Genomic DNA, 22,646 nt, shown 5'->3' on the forward strand with positions numbered 1-22,646 from the left:
ATAAGGACACAGTATTGTTGTTTAGTCATTGGATTGTACAGCAGACTCTTGAGCGAGCCAGTCGCCTAGCACTAAACATCGGTGCACTACTGAATTTCAAGTGGGATGACTATTCCTTAAATGGGGAGGAGATGAAACCAGGTTGACATATTTCCCAAGAAAGAGGGGAATCAGGGCCACGATGAGACTTACAGGAACAGATAAAGAAACGGAAGGTGGGCTCATTGCTCATTCCAGAACACCTGCAGAGATCTTTTCATGGACGGCCCTTTACACTGCCAAGTCCATGTAACTCCATAGGAATTCTCATGTTGCGGCTTTTACTATATGAGTTACATGGAGCCCGCTCCTTCTGGGCAAGCTAAAAAAGAAGGTATGAGGGGAGGGAGGCAGAAGCAAAACAGGGGATGTGTGGGGGAAAAACACACAAAAACCCCAATGACTAACCATAAGGAAAGATAAGTCAATCCCACTTTCCAACTCCAGCTGGATCCCCTGATTTGCATCTGTGCATAATACAGATAGCACCCCTCTATAAGGCTGATCTCCTAAGACAAAGGGTTTGTCCAATACATCAAGGGAGCTGTGTCCACCAATGGAGCTGAAGGCCATCAGTGGAGAGCCTTATAGCAAGGGTGCATTGTCTCCATCTTATTTTAAGTAGAGCCCTATGATGAATCTGTTTCAGGAGGACGAAGCCGGAGAAGGTAGGTTCAACTTCTCTGCCTATGGGATGGGCCCTGCCTGCCTGCAAGCAAAGGACGGCATCTCGGTCAAAGGAGCCAACAACAACAACACGGCCAACACAGCCCCGGCCGCCTGCAGGTCTCCCGACGAGATGCGCAAGCTGTTCATCCAGCGAGCCAAGAAGATTGACAAGATCTCGCGCATCGGCTTCCCCATGGCTTTTCTCATCTTCAACATTTTCTACTGGATTATCTACAAGATCGTCCGCAGGGAGGACGTGCACAACCAGTGAGCAGGGCCGCCCAGAGAGGAGAGCCAAACAGGATGAGAGGGGAGAAAGCAATCCTCTATACACATGTGCAATAGCAATGCAGCGATGCATGAATTTAAGAATGTGGCAATATCTACTTTAAAATAAACGGGGGGAGGGGAGGGACTTTTAAATATACAAACTGAGGATTACCAGGGGCTGGGGAAGAAAGTTTTCCAAAACTTGAATTGGGGGATTGCAGGGGGCTAGGTGTTTTACAGCATAGGAAGGTTCGGATTGCTACAGCAGCAGTCCAAGCAGTGTAATATATTAAATATATATTCATGCTTAATTATAATGCAAAAAAAAATCCTTTTTTTAGCCTATTAACAGCTTAAATTCTAAAGCCACTGGAATGATTCATGATTCCATGTGCAGAAGATATTACAATTATGCTTAAATCTGACTTTTGCTATATAAAGGCCATACAAGTTTCCAGCCAAGCACGCAAAAAAAAACAAAAAACCCACACATACACACAAGAGAGTCATTTATGCTTCCCTAGGTTTGGTGTCTGTGTTTTCAAGTTGGGATGGATTGGGGGAACTTTAAGGAAGAGGCTGTGTGTCATTCTTTTGGCCAAGGATTTGAAAATCAAATATTTTGTCTCTCTTAGTTAAAGCAAATATAGTCCCCATCCCCTTTAGAGGCTGGCCCAACGAGAAATCTGAAAACACGAGGGCATTAGAAAGTGCGAGTATGTGCTGTCCTTTTCAGCAAAACAAAAGAATGACAATCTCAAGAGGCAGCAATTGCCCTTAGCACAAGTAACAAAATTGTTTTAAAACAGCGTTTGTGTTTCAACCCTTTTATGCCACATTTGTTTGGGGGGCGGGGGTGGAGGGTGAATGGGAAAAAACAGAGAGCAATTGTGTTTCGATAGAGCTTTAAAAAAAAAATCCCGGCATTCTAATGCTGCGCGCCTCGCAGTGAGGAAGGGAAGTAGATAGAGAAATAAGAGAAATCGATTTGTACTGGTGCAGGGTGGGGGGGGGGGGCGGTAGCTGTACAGAGAGGGCAATCATTATTTTCTGCCATTGCATAGCAGTAACAGTATCGAAACTGGGTCGAGGGCCCAACTATGCTTTTGTAACTTTCGAGTGCTGCGTTCAGCTCTGAGTCCAGGGAAAGAGGAACGAGCCTTCTTTTCCCTCTGTTGTTTGGCGGGAGGATCTGGTCCCCGGGGGGAGCCCAAGGAAGCCAAGCAGATGAGGAGAAGGGAAGGCCATTAATGTTTACATGGGGTGGGAAAGGGGTTTCCAGGAGCCAGGCATCCAAAGAGGGGACGGAAACGCTGGCAAATAGGCAGGGGGGCTGCCCTTCAGACAAGCTTGTGATGCAAGCGTAATGTCAGTGTTCGGGGTAGGGATGGGGCATTTTATACAGCTCTGTTGCTGGCATCTCAAAGACAGGCTCAGGAGCAGTGCAGATGAGCCGAGTTGCTGTCCTATCCCTGTCTTTGGGGCCATCTTCGATCCAGTAGCCAGGCTGCCGAGCTGCCATGGCTGCATTTTATTTATTTATTGTTGCGCACTTTAGTGTGTCAGGTGATAAGAGAAGCAGCGAACGGGAAAAAAGAGACAATCAGTTGGCACTGAAGCACCCAGGCTGGGGCTTGATTGCTGTGTAGAGACCGGGATGCTGAACTAAGGGAGCCAGATCAGAGGCGCCTCGGGAGGTTTTCAACCCCCCTGCTCAGGATTTGCCTTTCAGCAGCTGGAAACAACTGGCCTGGGGCAGGACTGATCCATTTCTATCCATGTAGGAGGCAGGCGTTCGATTTCAGGAGTTGCATCTCTACATGTGATACAAGGCAAAGCAAAGCAAAACTCCAGCCCTTTTATACAGGTCTACTGGACCAGGGACGGAATAGAGAGCCTCTCGCCTCGGACACCAACTCGGATCTGACCCAGGTCAGTCACAACCAGCCATCTGATGGGAGAGCGGTGAAAGGGTTTGGTGGGCTAAGTGCAGCTCCCAGTCCAAAAGCCCGTGTCACAGCGGCCAGCCTTAGAGCAGAGAGGCCAAGGGTGGAGACTGAAGGCCGCTCTAGCACAGGCCAGATGCACTGTGGGAAAGGGAGGGACGAGGATGGGGAAAGCTTGCCCATGGCTGCCCAGGTGCTACCGGTTCTGTGGACAGACATCAGTCTGCAGGGCTGCCAGGCCAGCACCTTTCACCAGCACTAAATGCACTTTATTTAAAAATAGAAGAAAAAAAGGCAAAAAAAAAAAAAAAAGTGGGTCTGTTGCACAGAATAGGGTAAAATGCAGTATTTTCTAAAGTCTTGGCAAGAGGTACCGCTTAGCTTCAGGGGCTCGTTATCACGGCTGGGGTGGGGACAGGGAGTGAAATACCAGCCCCCTCCCTCCACTCAGGCAGCATAAATCTTGTAGATTGAGGATTTTGTTCTTCTGTCGCCGGGTAACAGAGCGTTCCCAGGAAGGGAGAAGTCACTGGAATACAAAGCAGTCGGGCAGAGCCGATGTTTAATCTGAAGATGACTGAGTCTTGGCTGGGGACCGAGACTGCTGCTGGCTTGAGTTTGCTTGTTGAATTATTGAACCCTCTGCGGCATGAATGGCCTGTTGTGCCAGCTGTGTGCTGGGGAATCGCTCTCAACAGCTTGTCATGACCTGAAGTGAATGAGGAGACTGAGGGAATTTCCTACCTGTCTGACACCAGGGCAGACTCTGCAGCTAACACACCCCATACCCCCACGTGTTCCCTTTGCATTTGTCTGTCTTTGGTCATGTGAAATGGATTCTGGATCCATCCTTGGCACTAACATTTTGGATCCTGACCATTAAATAATGATTTTTCCCTTCCCTTTCCAAATTCTGATTCACACTCCTAGTTTGGGCTAAATTCATCTCAGTTGCAACTCCACTGACTTCAAGGGAACTACAGGAGGGGTCAGCTGTTGCCCCCTAGGGAGAGTTCCCATCTGCAGATTTCTTTCTCCTGAACCACTGTGACAGCTTAGCTGTTATGAGTAGTGGCCATTAGATGATTAACAAACCACACGTCTCAGTATGCAATACTAGGGAATCTGGAGCCTAGTTTGTGACATCTTTTGTTATAACTTTGTTACATCCTACTTTGCTTTTTTCAATTCATCCCATGTACAGGGCATGATGTGGGGTGGGGCGGGGGACTCGGGTCTGACAAGAGCCAGGAAAACATGTTTCTGATTAACTGGATTCTGATCCAGCTTAGAAAGGGGCACTGAGCTCAAACAACCCTGAAACTTTGGGGAAGTTCAGATCCAGATCTGAACCATGGCCAAATTTTCAGCTCATGTTCATCTGTCATCTCCAGTCCTGTCTCGTTTGGGATGTCGGAAGAGAATAGGAGACATACGTCCTGATCCTGAAACATCCTGAATCCAGGCAGATGGCTGCACCTGCATGGAGCCCCACTGACTTCAGCAGGGCTCCATGGGGCCATATCGATCCACTCAGATGGAGCACCTTGTAGGGGCCAAACTGGGAGAGATGGGTGACTAAATTCTGGACCCAATTACTGTGATGCTAAAGTCAAAGTTTTGCCATTCAGTGTAAACACAATCAGGTCTCTTGTCATTTCCTTACATAGCCAGTTAATATTTATGTGATATCTCAGACTAAGGGCTTGTCTATCTACATGGGAAACTGACTGGCAGAAATACAGCAGTGTAATCTTACCACTGAATACAGTTCTGCTGGTCATGTTCCACATATAGAAAAGCCCTTAGTTTTTTCTACAGTACTCATCCTTGCAGTACCGAACCACTGACAATTATGGAAGGTTTCACAGGGTGTTTCTACATACTGTATTTACCCTGTATATACTAAAAGAAACTGCCAGCTCTCCAAAGTACACAGCTTTATTATTGCCAGCAACAATATTTATTAGCAATAACCCACAGGTTTCCCATTTGCGCTGTCGGTCCCTGCCATAAGTGAACTATATCATTACTGTAGCAGGTAACCTTTTATGGAAATTGGGCTCAGCAGGTGTTTTTTTAAGTGCAAATCATAATATTATGTAATGGCAAGAAAAACAAATAGTGACCTGTAGGTACATTTTTCAAACGAGACTTAGGCATCTAAATCTCTTTTGAAAATGGGACTTAGACTGCCAAATCATGAAGGCACCCCTTGTCTCCCATTGTTTCTTCCCGACATGTGGCTGAAATGGTATAATCACATGATCAGGAATTAATGTTCTCACATGTAAATATGACCATTGAAGGGCAAAAATAATTGTAATATAGACAGTGGTAGTAATATAGATTTTCATTTGTCTTTACTCATGTTTTTTAGGTTGTAATTCACAGTCAGAGTCCGTTTTGGGTCTTAATCCTGCGGTCATGGAAATCGGCGAGAGTTGAGCTGTATCTTAAGGTGCTAAGTAATTCTGTAAAAGTGCTTGATCCTGCAAGGTGCTGAGCATTCTGACCTCAGATCCAGCAAAGGCCACATGCTGAACTTTAAGCCTGTGAGCAAATCCACTGATCTCGAGGGAAGCACTCATGTGCTTTAAGTTAAGCATGTGTTTGAAAGCTTTGCTGAACCGGGGCCAGCATGTTCAGCTCCCTGCAGGATTGAAGCCTGAGACCACTGAGAACTTTGAAAGTTCTTCTGCCAACAGGAAATAAGTGATTTACGTTTCAAACATTTTTTCCCTCCACAGGGTGCTGCTTGAGCCTTGTCAATTTCAAGGCAGAGCCAGGGTGGTTCAAATTAGCATGGTCATTCTGTCTTATTTACAGTCCCAGGGACCCTGCGGGTTCTTAAAGTTGGTGGTAAAGTTTCCATGCATTTCACAATTATTATTTCACCGTCCTGGTCCCATTTCAGTCCATTGCAAAACACCCACGCAGCTGAATGGGAGAAGGATTCGGCTCTCATCCCGTACAGGAAGCATTTAGCAGTCTCTTATTCCCACGAGGGAGCTTTCCAAGCTGTGCTTGCTGGTGGAAAGAAGCTCTAACGCTGCTCCTCTTTCTGAATCAATTTCTACCTTTTTTTTTTTTAATAGAGGCACTTCATTAGTTAAAGAGACAATTAAGGTACTTGATCATTCTTGAGGGCATTAAGATTAGCACCAAAGAGGAAATTAGCATGCAATAATTTTAGGATCATTAAGGTTTCCTCTGATACCAGCCAGGGCCACTAGCCATCTCTCTTTCCCTCCCCTTTCTCCCACTGATGATCAGTACCACCTTCATTGCTTAGGGTTATGCATCTCATTTTCTCAAACTAATCTATACCTGAAGGCTGTTACTTATTCCTGGGGGTCTGCAAAGTGACTTTGGTTCCTCTGTTTCACTGCTACAATTTTTCCATGTTCTATTTCCCTCACCCTCCCTCCGATTTGAAGTAGAACGCTAGATCCCAAAGTCAGCATAAAGACAAAGCAAAGCCAAAAAAAAACAAAACCCAAATTACATTGCTTGTAAGAAAAAAAAACAACCTCTGATGGAAATTATATTCTGCAGAATCCCATTAAACAGCTTCAAACCAGCCTTAGATAACTAATGTGGGAATGAAAAGCACTTGCTTAGTTCATATTCAGAGAATAATGGCCTTTTTTTTCAGAGTGCCCTTTTCATGGCATGGCTTTTATTGGCCCTTCTCTCTTCTCACAGAACTGTTTTAGTGTGTGTCTGTAAATCACAGAGCTCAAGCTTTACATTTTAGAATGCAATTAAACAAGACAGTCAGTGGAGAAAAGAGAGATCATCAGCACAGGATCCCCCCTCCCCTGCTCAATCGCTGTTTGTGCCGTGGGCTACACTCAAACTCACGGTTACCTTTTAGGAATCATCCCTCCCTTTCTCCCACACCTGCCTCAGACCCTGGATGCACAAAGGGTCAGGTCCAATCTCTCACTAGCAAAACAGATCTTTCTCTCTCTCACCCGAACCCACCCCCACTGCTGTCCTTGCCAGAGGTGAATGGCTGCAGACAGAGCCCTCTGAGATGACCCCTTTCATGAGGACCCAAACCCTGCACAATGTCTCATAAGGGCCCTCCCAGCTCCTAGGAGCCCAGGGCATCAGTATACGATCCAGTCTCAGATTCCTCTACCAGCCAACCCACTGACTGGCCAGCTATCAAGTAATTCAACACCGCATAGACCCATCAGCTCACTTCAGAAGACAGTCGCCCCACAACAGAGGCAGCTGGGGCATTGCCCAGCACAGGAACATGAGAGAATATAAGATGCCTTCTTTCCCCAGCATGAGCCATCCAGAGCTATCAATTTAAGGAAACAGCTCTTCCAGCTGGAGGATCAGTGTCCGGGCAGGGCAGAAGGGGTGCAGTCCCTTTTCATTAAGGAGCATTGTGGAAGTTAAGGAGAGTGACTGAGTCCCACCTAAATGTTTGACCTCCAGCTGCCACTGTCTCGGGATGTGCCCTCACTAACCCTGCAGGGTCACACTGTAGCTTGGCCTGAGTGCCTCACCTGGAAGAAAGATGCACACACACTAGCATAATATCTTTGCACAGCAGTCTCAATTAAGGCCGTTCCAACCCCACAAGGAAGATCCCACTGCCAGGGTATCACTCCACTTTGCCAATGTGCAAATGCCCAGCAATCTTCTCCATTCCCCTACCCTCCAGCAGAGACAAACCAGTTCACCCACCTCCCCTGGCAGAGCTCTCGGAGGATGGCTCCTCTCCCAGTTAGAAAATACCTTTGCATCAGTGAATGTGCAGATGAATTTCTTTTCTCCTGCTGATATTTCTCACTCTTTAAGTGGCACGAAAAGCAAGGGCCCTGGGAGAAGGGGCAAGAATAAGAAAGGGGAAAAATAGTAGCAGCTAAAGGGGACTTACCAGCATCTAGAAGAGCAGTAGCTAGCAAAAGCACTATGTGAAAATGATCCCATTAGGCCTGCAGCTGCTGGATTCTGCCCAATTTAAAAGGCCAGCCCCAGAAAGGCATGCTGGGTAAAAAGCTCCTACAAGCAGGTAGCCCTGCGGTGCGTAAAGTTAGCCTGTATCAGGTATAGCTATAAAGGAAGCACTGCTCGCAAAAAGCCTATCTAGGAATGACTTGTGGGACATGGGAGTATGGTGAGGAGAGCTCCTTCCCCCACTAGAGCGACTGAACTCACCATGGTTTGTGCTCCAATGCTGGAGAGCCAGTGAGTTGTGGAGGTTCAGAAGTGACCCTGTGTCATGTTAAATCAAAGCCCAGTATCAAATTCCAGCTCAGGTGGAACCTTGCCCGCTGTGAGACAGGTAGGGCCCAGCTTATCCCTGGTGTGACCCCATTGCCTTCAGCGTGTGGCTGAACGTAGCCTTGTCCCTTCTATTGTTTCACACTGACTGATCATGAGCCATTGGTTGATACCACCATCGTGTTTCACCTACAGAATACCTGCCAAGGGGCATCTAAATAAACAGGATTGCTGGAGCCTGGTGCAAGACTGAGGAACACTTTCCCTCTAATTTGTTGGCTAAACTTTTCTTCCTGAATTTTTGTTGCTATGTTGGCTTCAGTTTAAGAGTGTGCTGGGCTGGAGGAGACACTTCTGTGTCCAAGCACCCCTTCACACACACGCAGAATATTACTGTGTGCCTCCACGGTCATCATGTTTTACAGAGCAAACAAATGTCCCAATCCTGCCGGAGGGAAGTGCTCCTCCTGCAAAGTTATGAGTGCCCTCACCTCACGGAGAGTTGAGAGCACCCAGGACTTTGCAAGATCAAGAAGAAGATGACACAAAAGGACAGAGGTCCCTTGATGTCACCCCTTCTCACTCATCATGAACTCTGATAGTAGAGAATAGAATATGGCCTTCCGAGTCTTTCACGTGATCCCTCCTCACCACTCTCCAGGACATAAAAAAATCAATTCCTTACTGGGAACTTTCTCTTCTATCCCAAACTAGTCATCAGCTCATCTGAGCAAGAAACATGGTTAAGCAACTAATGTCATGTGTACAGTACAATCCCAAAGACACATGCGTTTTGATGAAAGGTATTGTAACGTCACTACTGGATCTGATAGGCACTCCATCCTGTGGGGCAAATCTAACCAAGTCAGGCATCTTCATTAGCTAGGAATGTCCCAGCAATTCCATTTTAGATTTAATGAACCACTTCCTTTCTTTGATTGGGCACGAAGATTTGTTACCACTCTCTTTGGAACATCCTTTCCTCCCCCACCCCCAGCACACACACACTCTTTCAGTTTGAATTGTGACTTCTGGAACAAGGTGCTGAGGTTTGATTTTCCACTAGGGTTTTGTCTTCACTGCAAAGCATGGTATGTTTTCACATTGAGTTGGCTTTCTGGCAGTAAAATCTAACTAGCGACAAAGCATTTGAGTTTTTATCTCAATGTATCTAGTCAAGACAAAGCCCCAGTGGGAAGTATAGTGTTGACCTCAACTAGCTACATCAAGGTTAAAAATGACCTGTGCCTTATCACCCCTAGGGTTTTACATCAGTGTAGCTAGCTCAAGGTAAAACCCCATCTTTTGCTGCCGTGAAGACACAACATAAATCTGGGCTTTTTCTTCCATACACTGTTTGCCCTGCAATTAAAATTTGATTTCAGGGCAAGGATTGTCTTTGGGTTTGGAATGAGGGCCTGATAGTTTGGTTTAATTATTATTAGTATTTATTATTTGCTGATACTACAAGCGTAAGTTAAAAGGACGAGACCTGGAAACTTGGTTATTTTCAAGAACTCCCTGCTCTCACCCCTGTACCTTCATTACAACATTGTACCAATGTGGAAATAACTCCATTTTGATGCCAACTGTTGGCTATTGTAATGTGGATCCATCAGGGGAATAAATCTGAATGCCATAGAGAGAGAGAGGATTGCAGCCGTTAGGGTAGGGAGTTGCCCTTTCCCCTGGTGACGAGGAGGTGTAACACAACTGTAAGCATCCTAATAGATGATGAGAAGGGGGAATGCATTAACAACTGATAAACCGGAGAGACTCTTCTTCATTCCATGTTCTGTTATTTGTCTTCCATGGGCATTTAAAGCACTCGAACTGGCCACTGACCGATCAAAAGGTGGAAATGTCATGTTCTGATTAACAGGCAGGGTGCAGGCAGTAGCTTGTATATGCTACTCTGTTTTATATCATTCATATGTCCAGGCTTCTGCCAGTCTGAGGATCGAACCTGGTCATCATGTACTTTACCTCCAGGGTTCTAGGGGCAGACTGCATTGGGATCCTGGGCCACAACGCTCCCGTCTGCAATTTACTAGTCCTATTCTGCCCCGGCGTTTATGGTGTTTAGGTGGTTACTTAAGTGGGTCTAGTCCATAAGGTGGTGGAGATGAGGAGGGGAGATGTCCTAGGTATAACATTGCACAGTAGCGGCAGCAGTTAGAGTGCTGGTATAATGTTCCTCGGGTCAAACTCAGTCCAGGCGTAACTTGATAGGCAGGAGGTTATTGCTAGCTCCTTTGGGCAGGGATTACCTAACCACCTTCTTGGCACTTAACAAATAATGAATACGCCAGGGCTGAATTTTGCCCGCGGTCTGTAAAACTTCCTGGTGCTGTCTGCTCGCCTCCTGCTAGGGAGATGCCGGCTACCAAGAGCACGATTCCCTCCGGACCTAGTCCAGCTGGGCTCTAAATCCTACCAACAACTGTGGTGGGGAAGGACAGGATGGTGCCTATTCATTTCCTGAGAGGTCAGGGTCTGCTGGCATTTCCATTGTAAAACCTGCGCCAGGGGATTTATAACACAACCCTGAAAAAGCCACTTCGGGCTGAAAATTTGCCTTTTCATTTTGAGCTACACTCTCAGTGTATGTGCTCCACTGTATATTTTATACACATGCACTCACGTTCGCATCTTCAGATTTCAAGAGGGACTTTTTTTTATTTACATTTTAATGAAATTTGGCAGGACATTGATCTGTGGTCTTGACTTGGTCCTTTCCATATACTCAGAAAACCACCAAACAACTCTTAGGGTGTGGGCTTTTGCCATGACTAGAAATAGTGCTGATGCATTTCTCCTACGCTTGTTTCTTACCTCCACACTCATTGCCTATGGGTCGGGACATGACAACTATCATCTATGTGGAGTCTGTGGGTTGTGAACAGGGATCAAATAGCTCTGAGGGTCATCTGTTAACATGAGGTGAAAGGAGATATGTGCTACATGAGGCTCTGAAAATATGTAAATGAAGGATTTGGACCATGAATAGACTCTAGGATGTTAAGGCTGACAATCTAACTTCACATTGAATCCCCCCTCTCAACTCAGCGTGTTGTATCTAGGTATTTAAACTCCAGTCGCTTTTAGTTAAGGAAGATTTTAGGCTAGAGTTGTTTCTGGAGCTGGGGGGACGTAATGGTACATTGCTCAGGCACCATAGGGTAAGTTAAAGACAAAACTTTGGCCCTTACTCTGGAGCATCGTGGTTTTGGTGGGGGTCTTTCTGTGGTTTCAGTGAAGTTTCATTATGGTTTCTTGACACCTCCCGCGTGAATCATTGCAATTGACTTGCAGTGTATCTGGAAAACTGTCATGAGAACCTGATACACTTGTTTATATGCAGTCTGTGTCTTCCCCCACACCATTCTCCTGTCTTTTATTTGCTAGTCACCTTCTGCCCATGCATGGGGGCTTATCCATTACATTACACTATAGCTGGCAAAGAACTCTGCTCTTTGATAGGATGTTTAATGGGTTACGCCAGTATAAAAACCTAGTTGTCACTAAGGTTTTGTTGACATGCATGGTGAAGTGAGCTAAACTGATATAAACCAGGATTAAACTAAATCAGTGCATCTTCTGTACATACAGAAAGCCATAAAAGTATGTCTTCACTGCAGAGCACCCGAGTTATCTTAGCCTGGTTATGAGCAACTGCACTGCAAAGCCATACTCCAGTCATGGGGCCCACACTGGTGCTGCACTCACCTGCATCGCTAGGACTTCTAGGGACCCAGCCCACGATTGTTTGGGCTGCAGTAAAATGAGCCTTTCTAGGGTTAGAATCACAGAACAACAGAGTTGGAAGGGACCTCTGGAGGCCATCTAGTCCAACCCCCTGCCCAGAGCAGGACCAATCCCCAACTAAATCTTGCTCAGTGAATTGTGGGAGAACTTAGCTGTCCTGTGCACATGGGGAGAAATGTGGGAAGACACTGGAGGACTTTCAGCCCTTGAGTGGCTTAGCCTGCAATCTTACTGCAAAGTGGGTGAGTTACCAGCCTGAGTGAAAGCAGATCTCAGACTTTAGGCACCAGCCCCAGATGAGCCAGCTAGGTGGGGCTGAAAACAAATTTCCCCCCAGACTTCTCATTCCTGAATCATTGTTAATGTAGCCATGACTCATGAAATTGGCCTCAGCAAGGAACTGAGTAAAGGAGGCCTTTCCAGCTCTGGAATAGCTCTTTACTCCCTAGTCCCTGGCTCCTTAACTCCCAATGAGCCAAATGCTACCCTGGTTTAAGTGTGCATGACCTGTTTAAACCAGAGCTGAGTTTGGCCTATTGCCTTAAAGGAGGACTTTTAAGAACATAAGAACGGCCATACTGGGTCAGACCAAAGATCCATCTAGCCCCGTGTCCTGTCTTCTGACAGTGGCCAGTGCCAGGTACCCTAGAGGGAATGAACAGAGCAGGTAATCATCAAGTGATCGCCCATTCTCAGCTTTTGATAGAGAAACCACAAAAGAAGGACTTTGAAATTTAGTGCCCTCCTTTGTAGACATGCAGGTCTGCATTATTTCCTTTTTTGGCTCCCGAGATTCCCAGTTAATTGTCTGGGTTTGAATCTGAAGAGGTTGCACTGTTCAGATACAGGGATGACATAGGTGGTTAGCAGGACACAATGTGGGGCTTAATGAGGACACCATCCAGGTTGACAAGCTCCTAAATTACCCTACATTCGAAAAATTGTTTGAAACAAATGGTCACTTCCTACTGAAACATTCATGGCCCTCGGCCCTAGCGGGTCTGTCTTGCTTTTAAAAACCGCCAACACTGACCCAGGCCCTTGAAGTTGTTGGGACAATTGGAAGACATGACTGTCTCCTGGCTTTCTCCCATTGAGACCCAGCAGGATATCTACACTATCCAAATCCTCGCACAGTAAAGCTCAGTTCCCCTGTGGTTGAACTGAAGGCAGGTTAATTTGGGGGCCTGTCAGGTTTGGAAGTGTCCTCAGAATTATGGTGCTCAGTAAGCACTTGAATGGCAGGGATGTAGTAGGGATGAGCCATCACCTAAGTTCTATCTGCAGTGAAGGACTGCTGCTCACTGTAGCCTCTGGCAGTCTCGTACATTAACACTGCATTCTCTGCTGCTTACGCAGTCAGGCATGAGAGGCAGGCCCATTCTGGGAATTTGGAGCAGATCGTAAACGTTGGCATAAGGCACAAAGCTGAAGGGTAAGTAGCTTTATCCACCTGAGAGGTACACGGATTACCCTGAAATGCACAGCCCGGAGCATCTCATTCCTACTGTGAAACTGAATTCAGATGTGAAAAACAGAGACAGACTGCGGGCAGTTCCTGGGCCTGGTTATGACATTACTGACAGCTCCCACGCTGGCCAGAACTCTCCACCTATTTCATGAACTAACCGAGCCATTGGGGAAAATGTAACTTTGCACATGGGTTTGAAAGGCAGCAAGACCAAGGCAAAGCGAGAGATCTTGAAAAGCTGAAGCAATGTGGGTGGGAAAATACCATCAGCCTCTTGCAAGAGATTTTGGGCAGGCTAGAGGAAGAATGGTCTCTCTCCCAACCTCTGGTAAGCAGGAAGAGAAAATCGGGCAGCCACCAACTACTCTCCTTAGTGCTAGAAAGGAAGTTCAGGTTTGCTCTTGAACATCCTGCTGCAACAGAACTTAGCAACGCCATGCACCTGTAGCTCCTTCCTCCACTGAAACCGTTCTCTCAGGTGTAGCACGATCACTGGCTCTGTGGCAATCAAATACCCCAAAGTGGGAAGTCAGGAAGGAAACAAGCAGGAGCAGAAACTAGTTTTCATGCCGCTGTCATCAAGAACAAAACCAGGACTAGAGAAATACAGAAATACCGTAAGAGGTATTGACTCTCACTGAAAGGGGCTGCGTTTTCCAAGAAGTGAAAACTGGTCTAGACAGAAAAAAACATGCTTGCATACGTTTCTCTTCTCCCCTGCCCCTCTTAAAAAAAAAAAAAGAAAAAAAAAGTGACCTCCCTGTCTTTTCTATGTGAAATGTATGTATTTGTCTATATTGATACAATTGGTCTGGCCTTATTGCTCCATTTAAGGACGTGTTTTGCTATAAGGGGCACAGAGTGCAAAGCAACCGCTTCCTTAAGAGTAACATTTTTACGTCATGATAAAACAAACCTATAACTTATACAAGTACAATTTGCATGAGCACATGAGCAATGGCAGATTACTTTTTTGGCTTGTAAAAACAAAATTTAAAAAAAGTTCTATTCCAGCCGTTTGAAGATGGACTGTAAGATTTCTGTTGTAAGTGTATATAAAAATATATATATTTATTGAACCATACATTCATGCCGATTCCAATTAAAAACAAACAAAATAAAAGTTTTCTGAAATTTGCTTTCGGTGGATTTTTAGTACCCGAGATGTCATTTTAAAGCCAGTGCTAATAGCTGCGAAATGCTGCGCTCCTTTAGTATTTCATGGACATTTAAGAAGTAGGATCATTTTATTGTGTACTCTAGGTTTGAAAGTGCGTGCGAGGGAAATCTTCTCATACTGCTTCCCTTTGAGCCCTCATCTACACTGCAGTTCCTAACAACAATGGTAAGCCTAGTGTTTGCCCTTGCAGTACAGATAGAACCAAACTATCCAGATCCCCAAACCTTGTTTGCTGCTTTGGACATTAGTAGGGCTGTAGCAGTTCAGGAATAGTTTGTGATGGGATGGTAGATGGGGTGGGATCGGAGTTACCCAGGGAAGAATTTTCTGTAGTATCTGGCTGGTGAATCTTGCCCATATGCTCAGGGTTTAGCTGATTGCCATATTTGGGTCAGGGAGGAAAAGGGAAGAGGCCCTGGAGGTTTTTCGCCTTCCTCCGTAGCATGGGGCACAGGTCACTTGCTGGAGGATTCTCTGCTCCTTAAGTCTTTAAACCACGATTTGAGGACTTCAATAGCACAGACATAGGTGAGAGGTCTTTCGCAGGAGTGGGTGGGTGAGATTCTGTAGCCTGCATTGTGCAGGAGGTCAGACTAGATGATCATAATGGTCTCTTCTGACCTTAATATCTATGAATCTCTCTGTTTTACACCACACAAACCGACTCTAGCAGGATTTAGGATGAGGTGTTATTAGGGCACCTACTAAAAGGAGTAACTTTTTACACTGTTGAACACAGGTGAGTATGCCCTGTACTGTTAAGTGTCAAAATGGCTTTGCTTTCGCAACCATCGTCAACTGGTGTCCAGAAGGCAGGTTGGGCACATTTTTCTTGCCTTTAGAATAGGCTGGACCCTGAAAACAATACTTTAGAGATGATTTACTAGGAAATACATTATTTCTTTCGTATTGCTCAACTCTCTAAGTTCTCATGGGAGTTGAAGTATGGCTCTTGGCACTGCAGTATGTTACCTTCTTGTTCTAGGGAACTGTGTTTCTGCATGGACGCTATAGTCCACCGACTTGCCGGGGGAGAGGAGGGGGAAATCGCTTTTTAGCTACCCTTCTGAGAACTGTTGCATTACACTGCTTGTACATTGCATTGGATGAAGCGATCCATGCAGCACCTAAGGCTTTTTAAAAGGCCTGATTCAAGCAATTTCCTCAAACTGGAGACAGAGAGAAACAAGACAGGAGGGACACAAAATATTTCTCTTTAATGCTTGATAAGGCAACTAAGGATTGAATTGCTATTCATCAGGCAGTACATGGTACATGCTTAACCAAGACTGGAAATAACTGTGAAAAAGAGGGCCATGGCCAGCTTCTACAATGCACTGTTGCTTCCCCAATGCAGGCCATTTTCAGCCTCACCCCCCGTTTTAAAGCTTATTTACATTAAAGAAACATGCCACTTAGTAAAATGTATTTCTGATTAGGCATGTCAAGAAGTTCACTATGAAATCCAATTATTATGTAGCTGGCCTTAACCAGAGAACATTCAAGTAAGTTTCCCAGAAGTCCTAAGGCGGTAGTTTTTCAGTTACCAGGCAGGCTGAGAAAGGTATTGCTGGAAAATGAAACAAGGACAGGCAGAAGCTGGAAATGCTTTAACAGGAAGTGATTAGGCAAGTTGCTAGTATTTTCAGCCATGGGCACCAGCATGTAGGGAGAGCTACATGAAGCTACAAAACACCAAATCTTTAACTTGAAATTTTCTGGCTCTCTTTGAGACATGTGGAGGAAATAGAATGCCCAGACACTGTAAGTTTTCCATGACTAGCCATCCTGACAGAGAAACCCTTTCCAGGAAGGGGAGGAGGTAAGTGAGGAATATTCAGGATCAGCTATTTTTTTCCAGTTCAATGCTGCAGTTGTCCCCCCCCCCGCAAATGAACATTGGCAGCAAGAAGCATGACAGGGACGGCTGGCTCTTTACTCTCTGGAGGCTCATGCTACAAGGCGCAGAGACAGGTAGTAACTTTTTCTAAGCCAAGACAAATGTCAGCCAGACACATGTTGTGATTTTATAGCTCCAGCTGCTTCTCTTCAGGACAACCACGCTATTCATTCAAGGCACTGCACCTTCTACAAGCAGACGCAGCACAGCCAACCTCAGGAGGAGAATCAGGGACAGCGTTTCATGCACTGAAATCCATCTTATCACTCAAGGGACCAACAAAAATTGTTGGCATACGAGAGGTGGTTAAGCCTCTTGGCTATGCTTGTCCGCTGAAAACAGGGGCTGCATACTAGAGAGGGCCTTAGCACAGTTGCAGACTAAGGTTCATAACAGCAGAATCATTTATAGAAACACCGTTTAGCCCAGTAGTTCTCGAACTTTTGTACTGGTGACCCCTTTCACACAGCAAACCTCCAAGTGTGACCCCCCCATTATAAATTAAACACACTTTTTTATATATTTAACACCATTATAAATGCTGGATACAAAGCAGGATTTGGGGTGGAGGATGACAGCTTGCAACCCCCCATGTAATAACCTCCCAACCCCCTGAGGGGTCCTGACCCCCAGTTTGAAAACCCCTACTTTAGCTAGTCATCAGTTCCATCCCTCTTCAGTTAGAACTCAAAGTCGAACTCAGAGCATAGCTTGCTAGTTTAAAAAAAAAACGTATTATGTTTCCCCTTCAGCTGAGGAGAAAAAAAATTACAAAAGACTAAGACATTTGACTGAAGAGAGAGTTTAGAGTTGACCAAAAACCTTTATTCTTGGGGGATTTACTGTTCCCCTCCTGATACTTCTAGAAAGCTCTGATTCAGGTACATTTATGTACAGAGATTAGAACTGAAGCATGGGGACATGCCCTCCATTCCTTACAATGGGGACTTGATAGTACAGGGATAAATGCATATGGGCTAGACCAGCAGGTAGAAGGCAAAATAGGTACGTTTATATTCTTGGCACTAGCGTTAATTCTACACAAATGCCTGCTCCCTGGGAAAGTGACTATGCATTTGTTACCTCTAACCTAGAGAAAGGAAGGCTGTTTAACACCCCACTTCATTTTTGTAGAAGTCTGGAACCTCAGGAATCCTTCAGAGCAGGGCTTATGAAGGCCTGCTGCCACCTTACTAAACAAAGGGGCCTGTTCACTTGGAACAAGTACTTCCTCTCTACCAGAAAGGCATTGGGAGCAGACATATGCAGTCACAGTGCCACTCAGGTTTGGCACCTTCACCCTGCCACAGATGAACAGAGGAGCAGACACGCCCAAACTGGGTGACACTGCAACGCGTACCAGGTCGCAACACTCACAGGGAGGAGCCGGACCCACACCCATGGGACAGAAGCCACCTTGGGTGCAAGGTGGGCTCATCACAGACTTCATTCTGATTGTTACTGTGAACATCGTGACCTCCCTGTGAAAACTGTAGCCTTAATCATGAATTCATAGAGTTTGAGATGCTGTCGGCATAAACTTCTTTTTAAGAAGAAGTAACACTTCTCCAATAACAAAAACACATGAAAAAGACGCAAGACTTAATTTCGGCATTTCATTCACCTTAGACTATGACAAATATCTGATCAGTTTTGCCTCCTGGTGTTCTTCTGGCACTATAACAATGACGTGGTTCACACCACAGAAGACTGGCTGTCTAAACAGAGAGAGCAAACACAAAATCACTTAGGCTTTGCAAGTCTTCTCCACTGCCTTCCCGAAATTATATTTTGAGTCAAAAACCATGACAAAATCCCTTTGAGGAAGTACTCCTTTAACGAGTGGAGAGGTGTTCACAGTTTTGGCATGTGCAAGGCAAAGGTGCTATTTACTGAAGCTTTGATAATCTGAAGTGCAGTATCTGTTGCTAGAGTCTGATTTCTCCTCAGCAGAGGACATTCTCCTTCCCCTCCGCAGTATATTATACGTACCCATCATTATGGAGCTGTAGGTATGAAAAGCAAAGAAAGAACACCAGTGGGAAGACTTCAGAAAAGGACTTGCACTTAACCCCTTGGCAATGGTAGAAACTATGTTTTCCTGATCTGAAGTTGGGAAAAGCATTTAGAATAGACGCTACCAGTTATTACCGCAAGAGGGAACTGTACATTTCCTTTATGTCCGTGCACTAAGGTGGCACACTGCCAGGATAGCCATTACAGTTAGCTCCACTCAAGTGCCAGGACGTGCCTCTATACTTTTGGGAGCAGGTGAAAAAAGTCAAGTCAGTCCGTAAAATGTTTGAGGAGAGGTGGGTTGAACAACAGTTTTTAAACAAATATTGAAGTCTCTGACAAAAGCTTCCGATGACTTTAGTGAGGTCTGGACTGTTTAAACTACACCAATTCTCACAAGTAACTTTTTCTGGTATGGTTTACAGTGACCTCCCCCTGGCCAGACAGCTCTGTTCTAGTTTGTAAAGCAGAATGTGTCAGAGGCCACGAGATATGTATATGCCATTACATCACATCTGCACAGATCCTGCATTAAAAAACCCAGAACTTAGACACACTGAATCCTGGTTCACATGAAAGACAATTACTAATAAGCTCTCCGGGGTGCCCACTGTGATGCAGATACTGCAGGGGGCATGAGAGCTTGATGTACCATCCAGTCACTTCATATCAATGTAAGGTGGTGGTGCATTGAGCCACCGCTCTAAGCGGACCGCAGTGGCTTCTGGTATTAAACTGGAAGCAAGATTGCAATTTTCTTCCAGATGTTTTTCTATACAATGAAAGTTAATTACTAAAATAGCGAGCTGTTCCCCAGAATCCTTTAAGACTGCTGTAATAAAAATTGTACACACAGTCTTGCCTTTTATTTTCAATTTTAGTTGAATCCGAGAATGAAAAAGATACTTATTCAATACCAGGAGTATATACCAGCAATTGATAAGCAATCAGTACACCTCTAGCATAATTGTCAGAGGCTGCATCTGATCTAGGTAGTTTCACCTCTGGGAGAGGGGAGTTTCTAAACTAATGCCCAAACTGCAAAAGCAGCCCCCCCATAATAAGGAACAGAGTAAGCGTACACGATCCTAAAAAGGTCATTTACATTTCAACAATAAAGATATCCACAACCACAGTTTTCTAGTCACAATGCGAGTTGTTACAAAAATCACGTAACTTTTCAGTCAGCTGGATAAAGCAAACATTCAGCCAACCATCAACGTGCTTTATAATATTAGACATCTCTACCTACTGCCACAGCAGAGGTTGCTTCAGTTTCCAAAGCACCTTTTGTCGTTATCTTCGACAAAGATAGTGATGGGAGGAATGGAGGGGAAACTCACCCCTCCACAAGAATTCCAACATACTCCACTTGATAAAGCAAATCTAGACTTTTTTTTATTTTTTTAACAATTTGCCAAGACTGGAATGAGAGATAAATAGAAGGCACAACAATTTTGCTTTTTTTTGCTTTTTTTTCTTTTTTCTTTTTTTACAAATACAAACTAAAACATGGAAAAAAACTCCCTATTTCAATAAAAAATTTCACAAGTTCAGGAAAAATGTTTTAAGAGTCAAGTTCTAGACATTTAAAACCTATCCCACAATCCAAAATTTGTAAGTGGTAAAACAGTAGTTAGAATTCCTTTTCGTGATCATGTATCAAAAGAAAAAAGATTCTATGGATACCCTTTATTCCACTTTACAGCGCCAGAGAGAGAAGAGTGAATGTCAATTTTCCAAGTGGCAACATGGCCAGACCAGAGGATGTGCACATGACCCTCAAGGGACAAACAATAGTTTCTCCTGCCTTGAAATGCTTGCCAAGTGCTAGGTTTTCCTACAGGCTCTTGAACACATGCAGGTGAAAGATTATTCCACTGACTGAAACGCACACAATTTCAGTATAGAGAGGGAAAAAACAAAAACAAAAAAAACCAACCACACATTCCTTTAGGAAAGACCACTGATACAAAAAAAAAAAAAATATATCCAGTCCGTTAAGTTTGCAGTGAGCAAGGAACTTCAGTTCTTTTCTTTTTAAAATCCACTTTTCCTAAAATATTGTTCCACAAAGCTGGAATCTGGGACAAGGACTAGGAAAAAAAAAAATCACAAAACCATAACAACAAACAAAAAGGGGCCAAAATAGTATCAAACGTAGCAGTCTATAACAGGCTAGGGCCACATTCCAAGATACCCAAGGCTGAAATTCACAAATCTGCAGGAACAAGGGTTTGTGCCACCATGCCAACATCCTTGATGCATTCACTGACGTTGCCCGACGCCCCTTCCAGCTCCAAATCCTGGTTTCTGAGACATGCCTCCACGTGGAGGCCCTCGAATCCCACCCCCCAGCCCTCCCCGAGTGCCTCCAGGTCCACGTGGTCTGTTGTCTCTGCGGTCACCCTCCCTGGCAGCTCGTGTTTTCTTCTCCTCCACGTTCAAACGCACCTCCCCCCTGAACATGATGGGCTGCAAGAGAAAGAAAAGAGATTTACCAGCATTAACAATGCAGCTGTAACTCTCCAACAAAGCCTTTCACCTGGGTAAATTTATGCTGTTCCCTTCAATGGGATTAGTATTAGGAACAGGAGCAAGACAAGAAAGAAGGAAATAAAGCTCATGGCAGCTACCTATTTACAGGTTAAAAAAAAAACAAAAAAAAACACCACTATCTCAGTTGTGTACTCAGCCACACATTTTTGGGGTGGCAGGAGAAGGCTCGGGGGGGGGGGGGGGGGGGGAAGAGGTGTGTGACTGTTCAAACAATTGGAAGGATGGATCAACTGTGACTTCTCAGGCAGTTGAACACTTTACATGCTCCACCTTTCCTGGCAAGTGGTTAGATAAGATGAGCTTGTTTCACTGACACACTTTAATACAATGAAAAAATCATTAAGATCACTGCTACAGTGTTCCGGTTGACTTTTCTTCTGATTTGAAGCAGCTCAGAGGCCCATACTGCACCCTCCATGCATTCTGGTGAAATCCTTCACTTTCAATATAGCAGCATTTTGTATTGCTGTGATGATGAGTTACTGAGGGCTTGTCTATATGGCAGCAAGAGAACTACCATAGTACACACAGCCACGCTCTGGGACGTTCAGTGGGCTGCAGCAGTGTCCACATGGTGAGTTAGGGCACAGCGCGCTGCAGATTCGCTGCCTGGCCTGCCAGGCAGCAACTCGCTGTGTAGACAAACCTTGAGTTGGCAAATTTCACTGAAGGAGAGAAGAGGCCAATCAGAACACACGCCCCGTTAGCATAGTATGTAAATAAGCTACTGCCACATAAGGCTGAGGAATTAAGTCTACAAAAAGCTAAGAAATTCAAGAGTGAAGGTTCCTTCATACATATATCAATTATACCTCATTAGATACCATGAGTTATTCTGGATGCTGTAATATATAAAGGCGGCTTGAAAAATTCCTCGTCAGTGACAAGCAGAAAGCTTTTCAGCTAAGATTCCCACTTGATGATCAGTTCTCACGGAGCTCCCGAGCCAACACCCTGGCATGAGGGGTACCAACACCCTTCCCAACAACCAGGTATGGGAATAGGGTTTAAGTATCTCTCTGTCACTTTGCCCCTAGACTCCACTGGCAGGGCCTCCCTTTCACAGGAACTGCTAGCAAGCAGGTTTAGCTCTCTGGGTTGATAAAGATTACTAGTAATCTTTAAATTCCAATACGCAGTATTTGTAATGTAACAGATAGTATTGTTGCAAGAACCAGTCTAGAATTAAAGGAAACGTGCTTGTGTCCAGCATACTGTGCATGATCGTTGGAGAAGATCAATACAGATAACTAAAGTTAAATTACAGATGAAAATAAGGGTTCTGAATTATTAGAAGTAAAAGATATTTGAACTGTTCAGCTGTGGGTTAAATATACACATAAAGCCCCACTACTGTCTTACATTATCAAGAAGGAGAGCATCACAGTTAATTATACTTTAAGTCTGACACAAACGTTCCTTAGAGCCTGCAGATTTGAGACTTGCAGGAAAAGAGCACAAAATGATATAAACAGATATAATACAGAAAGGGCCAAGGACTGGCCACTCCTCTCCAAAAGCCTGTAAGTATGGGGTCACACCAAAGGGGTGAGGGAGGAAGAGAAGTGCCCGACTACT

The 22,646-nt window shown here is 44.9% G+C and overlaps 2 protein-coding genes across 3 annotated transcripts in view; one reads left to right on the forward strand and one right to left on the reverse strand.

Annotated features, from left to right (window-relative positions):
* Window positions 1-979, forward strand: part of GLRA1 (glycine receptor alpha 1) — a 40,243-nt gene extending 39,264 nt beyond the window's left edge. Inside the window, exon 8 of the mRNA XM_077824665.1 lies at window positions 689-979. Within this exon, the coding sequence (XP_077680791.1) occupies window positions 689-979 (291 nt within the window). The remainder of the gene's footprint in view (window positions 1-688) is intronic.
* Window positions 980-19,881: 18,902 nt separating this feature from the next.
* G3BP1 (G3BP stress granule assembly factor 1) overlaps window positions 19,882-22,646 on the reverse strand; it is a 34,408-nt gene continuing 31,643 nt past the window's right edge. For both annotated transcript variants that reach the window (XM_077824099.1, XM_077824098.1), the window contains exon 12: window positions 19,882-20,984. In XM_077824099.1, the coding sequence (XP_077680225.1) occupies window positions 20,778-20,984 (207 nt within the window). In that variant the 3' untranslated portion in view covers window positions 19,882-20,777. The remainder of the gene's footprint in view (window positions 20,985-22,646) is intronic.

The sequence above is a fragment of the Eretmochelys imbricata genome, chromosome 8 (assembly GCF_965152235.1).
Source record: "Eretmochelys imbricata isolate rEreImb1 chromosome 8, rEreImb1.hap1, whole genome shotgun sequence".
In the NCBI taxonomy this organism is placed as follows: domain Eukaryota; kingdom Metazoa; phylum Chordata; order Testudines; family Cheloniidae; genus Eretmochelys; species Eretmochelys imbricata.